General features: G+C 37.1%; 2 protein-coding genes across 3 annotated transcripts in view; both read left to right on the top strand.

Annotated features, from left to right (window-relative positions):
• The first annotated feature begins 18 nt into the window (after positions 1-18).
• On the top strand, positions 19-2,550 carry alkbh4 (alkB homolog 4, lysine demthylase). 2 transcript variants are annotated; one of them, XM_015030487.1, is made up of 3 exons: positions 19-177; positions 1,164-1,358; positions 1,444-2,550. In XM_015030487.1, exons 1-3 carry the CDS (start codon positions 58-60, stop codon positions 1,963-1,965), a joined length of 837 nt encoding a protein of 278 aa, XP_014885973.1. In that variant the 5' UTR covers positions 19-57; the 3' UTR covers positions 1,966-2,550. The 2 variants fall into 2 exon arrangements, with proteins under 2 accessions (XP_014885973.1, XP_014885972.1); XM_015030486.1 differs by having other exon boundaries at positions 20-177; positions 1,161-1,358.
• A 693-nt stretch (positions 2,551-3,243) lies between these two features.
• LOC106946273 (E3 ubiquitin-protein ligase CBL-like) overlaps positions 3,244-7,628 on the top strand; it is a 30,534-nt gene continuing 26,149 nt past the window's right edge. The window contains exon 1 of the mRNA XM_015030488.1: positions 3,244-3,849. Within this exon, the coding sequence (XP_014885974.1) occupies positions 3,706-3,849 (144 nt within the window). The 5' untranslated portion in view covers positions 3,244-3,705. The remainder of the gene's footprint in view (positions 3,850-7,628) is intronic.

A 7,628-nucleotide genomic window follows, 5' to 3' on the forward strand; every position in this document is an offset into this window, starting at 1 on the left:
CTGTTTCGCTGTGGCTCGTGAGTTCCTAATAAACGAAGAAGAAGAAGCACTAGCACAATGATGGCGCCTGATATCAACAATGATGGTGTTTCTTCATGCGGCTGTAAAGGCATCCGACGATGTCTCATATGTGAAAAGTTCAAAGGGAAAACTCAGACGGAGACAAGGGAACCAGAGGTACAAAATATCAACCATAATTTAGCTTATTCTAATAAATAAACAATATTGACAACAAGTTACGGAAGCCTTCTCAGGACATTGCGTCTTTAATCAAAATGTTTACTGTGCTAAAACGTGTGCATTGTCTCTGTTTTATGTTACTAATGTCCCGCATGTCTCACTTTCTGAATACAAACAGAATGTTGCTGATAGATTTAATTCAATCAATTAATCCCATGGTGAATTAAAACAAACTCGGGATTTTCCATTTGCATGATTGATGAGTTGCTCTCTCTTTAGAGAGATAGATTTAATAGATTTAATTCAATCAATTAATCCCATGATAAATTAAAACAAACTCGGCAATTCCCATTTGCATGATTGATGAATTGCTCTCTCTTTCTACCAGACTGACAAAAGTCTTCAATGTGGCGCTTTCTGAAGGACAGTTTTGTTCAGAGACTTCCTAACTCATTTTATTTGTCGTTTCTGTTGTTTTGTTTATTTGTTTTGGATATTTAAAATGTCTTCAGGTTCCAATGTTAAATGTTCGTTAGAAATGAAAGTATATTGATCTTTGAGAGAGCGAACTTACATTATTATTCCATTACCATTATATTATTATTTGAAAATGGTCCCAAACAACATTATCGTTTATTCTTCTGTGGTAATTTATTATGTAGCAAAATGTGTTATTGTGACAAGTCTAGTAGAAAAGTTCAAGGTTTTAACTATGTCTTTGGAATTTTTATTTGTTACAAAATAATATTCACTTTTCAAACGCTGCTATTACATCTATTACACCATAGTTTTAGTAATAAATGTGTAGTTAATAGTGAACGGGGATGTGTGCATTGTAACTTTTGCACTCACTGGCAGAAATGTTCATGTAACTATACTGAATTAATTTAAAACCAAAAAATAAAAAAGATTTTAAAGTCTTCCTTTGGTAAAGGAGGAAAAACAACAGCTTTAACTTTATTGTTTTGTTTTTTGGGAAGAAGACTGTGCACCATTTTCTCTATGATGCTGAAACAAAACTCGCTGTCTGCAAAGATGGAGATGGAGAAGGTGCATCTTTTCCTTTTCCCGGTGTCTTCCTGTGGGAGAACTTCATATCTGAGGAAGAGGAGAAGGAGCTGATTGGCTCCATGGATCAGGATGTTTGGAATCCATCACAGTCTGGTCGAAGGAAACAGGTTATACTCCACATTTTCTAGCCCCAAATCTATGAACCACTGTTGATTTGTCAATGAAGCCAATCAAACTGTTGTATGATTGCAGGACTATGGTCCAAAGGTGAACTTCAAGAAAAAGAAAGTGCGTCTAGCTAACTTCAATGGACTCCCTGGTTTGAGCCAGAAACTGGTGCTGCGGATGCAACAGGAGCCAAACCTGCAGGGCTTCCAACCGGTGGAGCAGTGTAACCTGGACTACCACCCTCAGCGAGGCTCCGCCATCGATTCGCACCTAGACGACTCGTGGCTGTGGGGTGAAAGGCTTGTCACGGTCAACATGCTCTCAGAGACTGTGCTCACCATGTCTCTGGAGGAGGGCCTGCCAGAGCGCGGGCTGGTGGGGGGGATCCACGTGGCCGTACGGCTTCCCAGGAGGTGTTTGGTGGCACTGTACGGGGAGGCGAGGCACAGATGGAAACACGCCATTCACAGAGAAGACATTCAGGAGCGCAGAGTCTGCAGCACCTACAGAGAGCTGTCTGCAGAGTTCCTGCCTGCAGGGCGGCAGGCGGAGCTGGGAGCCAAACTGCTTGATATCGCTTTGACGTTCAGAGGAACTCCTGTATAAACCCATCAAACCGATAAAGAGAAAACTCAACACGTCTTTAGTGTCCTTGACTGAAGTGAATGCTTGTAGTCTTTTGCTCAGCCATTTAGCAAAACAAGGCAAAACAGCTCTGATATTCCAAAGACTGTTGTGAAGCAATGTTTTATATGTTTTTTTTAATTCAAACTTTCACAACAGTTTATCCAAATCTTAGCGCCTGTGTTCTTAAAATAAAGTATTTTCTTTCAGTTTGTTTATGATGACGGTGATGGAGAAAAACTGTCCATCAAATTGCTACAAATTGTTTTATTTCTACAACTTCCACCAGATGGCGACAGAGTGCACGTTTAATCTTCATAGTGGAGAACGAAGTGATTGTATTAATTTCTGTAAGACATCAAAAGGATAAACCATTATATAGTTTACATTAGATTTTTATATACCAGAATAAATTAACTTTTATCAGATGAGTATCAAACTTTATTTGTAAACGTTGATCTTGTATTATGTAATGTGATATATTTTGTTTGTTTTTTCTATGTATTCATAATGTGATCAAGAATTTTACGTGATATTTTTAATAATAAATTGTTGCTTAGAATAAAAGAACATCTATTTTACTTAACATTTACTATATACCATAATAAATTGTGATATATAACACAGTGAAATATAAAAATGTGTATTTGTAATTTAAATATTTTATTAACTTTTTCATACAAGGAATTTAAATATAAAATATGTACATTAAATAAATTACTTTATAATAAATTAATTTAATGAAAAGATGACCGACAAGTCAACCAATTATATTTTTTATAAATTTGATTTTCAGTCTTCAGAGAGTCCAAAGTAAACAGAAGTTTCCTTGCCTGGATCAGGTTTTTAGCAGATAGGCGACAGTAGATCTGCAGTAAGAACACCTATTGTTAAACACAAGTTTTCCACAGGAATATGTTATTTCTAATACATTCAAATGCTCACTCGGCCCACAGATAATCCTTCAAAGTTTGTTTTCTGTTTACGACCTTGTCATCTGTTTTGACAGCTGTGTAACAGTTTAAAAAGGCCAGACCGATGTTCTCTGCTAGAAACTTGCTTTAACTGCTACATGTAGCAGTTAAATAGAGTAGCCTGTTGATCAAAAATATTTAGCAAACATTTTTATTAATTTACTAATAACTTTTTTGAATATTTATATTTAAATATTTATATTAACGTTTAATGCACCCTGTAATTAGTTTGTAAATAGTATTACACGCTTGTTGACCGTGCTCTTATTTTGAAAATCGGGCCGGACATCCGTGTTTACTTTAGCTCTTGCTCAGGCTGTTCGTTGGTGGCTCCGTGTGGTTTTTAACACCCTGCTCTGCTACAAGCCGGGTTCGTCTCTCAGGGAGGTTTCACTCGCCGTCGCCAGGAGGAGTCAGCTCTCTTTCGGTCGGCATAAACAGCAACACGGAGGTTATGTCTGCGGTTCGGACCCCGAGTGGAGACTTCTCGTTAAGCTGCCGTAGCCGTTAGCTCGCTGCTTTGGGTCCGCTGAGTTGTAGCTACAACAGGCTTTTTGTTCTGCTCCCGGACAGCCTCTGCATGACAAACCGTCCCCACTGTTCAGAGCGGACAGGGCGGTAGTACAGCGGCTGCTTTATTGGGAAACGTGTCAGGGAGACCACCCCCTTCCTCATCACCACCACCACCACCCTCCCAGGTTGTGAACCCCTGCTGCGGGGCTAACACCCCCGGTCATCGAGCGAATTCATGGCCGGAAATCCGAGGAGGGGCGCCGGACTCATCGGGCTGATGAAGGACGCCTTTCAGCCCCACCAACAGCCTCTGCAGCCTCACCAGCCCGCTGTGGTCGATAAGAAAATGGTGGAGAAATGCTGGAAGCTCATGGATAAGGTACAAACTGTCTCTAGGTTCAAAAACGCTCTAATATTGACATAAAAACTTGTTTTTTTTGTGACTTTAAGCTGTTATCAGTTGCTATGCATCATAAAGTGTTTACTTTTCACTTCCTTCTTCTAGATTTATGATCATATCAGGGCTATAACCAACATTTATCATTAACATTTAAGTAACAAATCAAACGGGTTTCCTGGATATCCCACCTAATGTGAAAATATATTCACATCCCTGGACTTTGTCACGTTAGAACCAACAACCTTCATATATTTTTTGAGAATTATATGTAATAAACCAACACAAAGTAGTGTATTTATTTACTTCTCTTTAATCGGATCCCTCTAAATTAAGTGTAAAGGAATCCAACTAGAAATGACCAATTAGAAAATAAAATCCACCAGAGTGTAATTTAACACTTTTGAGGTTTTTTGGAGAACATTAGAGAAAAAACCCCTCAGCAGACAGGTCAGAGAGAAAGTTCTGGAGAAGTTTATAGCAGGGTTAGGTTTGAAAATAATATCCTAATATCAAATAAATTGACAAGTTAGCTGTTTGCCAAAAGCCATGTGGAAGATTGAACTTATCCAAAATATTTCAAGATCTCAGTTAAAGTGTGAGCAATTTTAAGATGTTAAAGAACTGTTTGGAGTGTGTAATTGTAAGCATTATGATCCGACTGCATGCATGCTAATGCAATAATTGGGCTGGTGGATGGAGTCGCCTACACCTGACACAGATGACAGTGCCCAGAAGTCACAGAGATCGTTTGAAGCGCTAATGTGGGAGAAAGGATGGCGGAAAAATGTGAATTTATCTCAACTGGTATAATCATTGAAAGATTTTCTGATATTTCTGTTATATTCTAGTCCACTTCAGAGCTTTTTGGCCAACAGGATCATGCTGTAAATCGTAAAACATTGGATTATTGGTATAATCAAGCGTGGCAGCATCATGCTGTGGAGATGTGTGTTTTTTTTTTTTCCCAACAGGGACATAAATGCGGGTTCATGATGGGGATAAATGTGAGACAGTCCTGGACAAAATCCAAGCCTGCAGCCAAATATGGACTAGACTGTTTTAGATCAAAGCATATTAATCCATTACAATGGTCTAGTCAAAGTCCAAACCTATGTCCAACTGAGAATCATTGATCTGTCTTCAAATGTTCAAAGCTGCAGCCAAAGTTGCTTCTACAAAATTTGATTTAGGAGACTGAAAATAAATTCACACCACAGTTTTCTTATTTTTAATTGTTAGAAATGTTGAAAACCATGGATAGTTTTCCTCCCACTTTAAAATCAAGCTCTACTTTGTCTTGGTATGTCAGATCAGATTTGGATAAAATGCATAGAATGGATGTGGAACAGTTAGAATGATAGACAAATGTTATTTTGTTTTAATTACTGGAAAACCTATGTTACAATGGAAAATATTACATTGAACACAAAGTATTTTAATAACCACACTTTCCAGTGACTTACTCTAAAACAGACCTGAGTACACCCATGCCTGCTTCTAATAAGTTTAATAAACTTTGCTAAATTCAACAAGCATTTTAAAAAAGGGTGACCCTAATCCTGTTTTTATTGGTGAGATTAGACGGGGTTTCTTTTCTATTATTTATTTTCTCCATTTGATCCCAGAAGACTTTTCAATTGAAAAGAAATAAAAATATCCTTTTATTGTCCCACAGTGGAGATTCACACAAAGGTATTAATATATATCTATATATAAGCTAATTAAAGAATTAAATACTGTACAGTAATAGCAAAATTACAACCTAAAGTACTATGCAGTTATCAAAAATAGACTAATCGGAGTCAAAAAAAACTGCAAGGTGTGTAAGATAATTAAAAATGTGTTCGTAACTAAGACTATTTACAGTAAGTGAAGATAAAACTGTGCAAGCAACAGAGCTGTGTCAATCACAGCAGAAATGTAAACACTCACTGAATTTGTTGAGGAGCAATGATTATAGAGTCTGAGCTGCTGGAGGAAGGATCTGTGGTAACACTCCTTTGTGCACTTTGGATACAGCAGGGGGGTTTTATTCCAATAAGGCCATAGTGCAAAATCCTTTTTTAAATTTTGTAGTAATGCAATATTTAAATCCAACCAAATTATTTGCTTTATAAAATATTGCATGCTTAGTTTTTATTGTTGTTTTTATCAGGTAAAATGAATCACAACATTGTTTTTGTGATTTTATTTATGTTTTTAAAATATATTTTGGCCCACAAGTCTTTTTGAGTTGATCATTTGGGAAATGTGACACCTCTGCTCCAGGGTTACAATAGTTTTAGTTTTATTTCTTTGTGACTTTTTGTGTGTCTAATTCGGTTAGTTTTAATTAGATTTTACAGTGTGTTTACTAGTTTTTATTAGTTATAATTAGATCAATATTGTTTTTGTATTAGTTATAGTTTTTTTCATACTTTGGTTCATATTTAGGTACAGAATTCAAAAAGGTCAAAGTATAATATTGTGATTATTTATACGTTGATTCGGTAATGAATATTCAACAGAAGATACTACTTTCAAAAATGTATTCAGTTATTGTTGAACAACAACTGATTCTGGTGTTTTATCCAAACTTTTGCTGTCACCAGTTTGCGGACTGCTGTAAGCGCCACCAGAAGGAGTACGGATTACCGTAGTTTACCGACAGCTGACGTAAACTGCTTGTGTGGGGAAAAATAAATAAATTTCACATCAGTTCGAAAAGCTACATTCATACAAATGAAAACAAAGGATATTATATCTATAATATCATTATGTGTTAGATAGCTTTATAAACTCACGATATAGTTCCAGTTAATGTTTTCTTAATTTCAGTTATTTCATTCGTTTTAGTTAACTATAATAATATTGCTCTCGTAGCTAAAAAGCTCATGCTTTTCTCATTACTGTTAAAAGATATAAAAACATGAATAAATAAGCAGTATAATGGTTGTTGAGACTGTTTGTTTTGACATAAAGTGATTTTAGCAGCACTTGTTTACTGCAAGCACTCATAATCTGGATCGGTTGCTGTTATTTTCTGTGCTACAAAGTTTAGGAAGCATTGATCTAAACTGTATGAGAAAACCGAATCGCTCCAAATTAGGACTACAATGGTGTCCCTGATGCATTTCCTAATTGGGATAACGTGAAGTAGGTCGCATTAGGAGAGCAGCCCCCTTTTTTCCAGTGTTGGATCAGAAAGAGGTGTCGTCTGTGTGTTGCATCTGTGGCCAGGGGAAGGTTTACTTTGGTCCCATTTATCGCCGTCTTTGTGGTTTTATCTCTCGCCGTCAGCTTTGGGCTGAGATGGAGATAAGAGGAGAAAGCAGAGAGAGACGACAAGATGAGACTTGAGAAGATATTACTGCAGGAGGGCCGGAGTAAGAGGAGATAAGGCAGGGAGACGGTGAAATGTGTGTGCTGTGCTGCATCAGTTACACCTACAGGATATGTGCTGATATCCCTTTTGTCCTGTTTGAAGTTTTAAATCCTTTTGTTTCTGGGTTATATAGCGGCCAGATGTGTAACGCCTCTTTAATAAAGTCTGCAGACTTGGTTGGAAGATGATACAAAGCTGGAAAAAGTGTGTCCTCTTAGTTTTGTTTTGGATTGATTCATCACACCTTCATGCTTCAAACCATTAAACAAATTTTAATATCAGATAAAAATTTCCAGAGTTACCACTGCTGACTCCAAACCCCCAACCCCCCCCCCAAAAAAAAAAAAAAAAAAAAAAAAAAACCAAAAAACATCTAACAACCCCGGGCCCCTTC

The sequence above is a fragment of the Poecilia latipinna genome, unplaced genomic scaffold (assembly GCF_001443285.1).
Source record: "Poecilia latipinna isolate Pla-1442-1.1 unplaced genomic scaffold, P_latipinna-1.0 Scaffold183, whole genome shotgun sequence".
Taxonomy (NCBI): domain Eukaryota; kingdom Metazoa; phylum Chordata; class Actinopteri; order Cyprinodontiformes; family Poeciliidae; genus Poecilia; species Poecilia latipinna.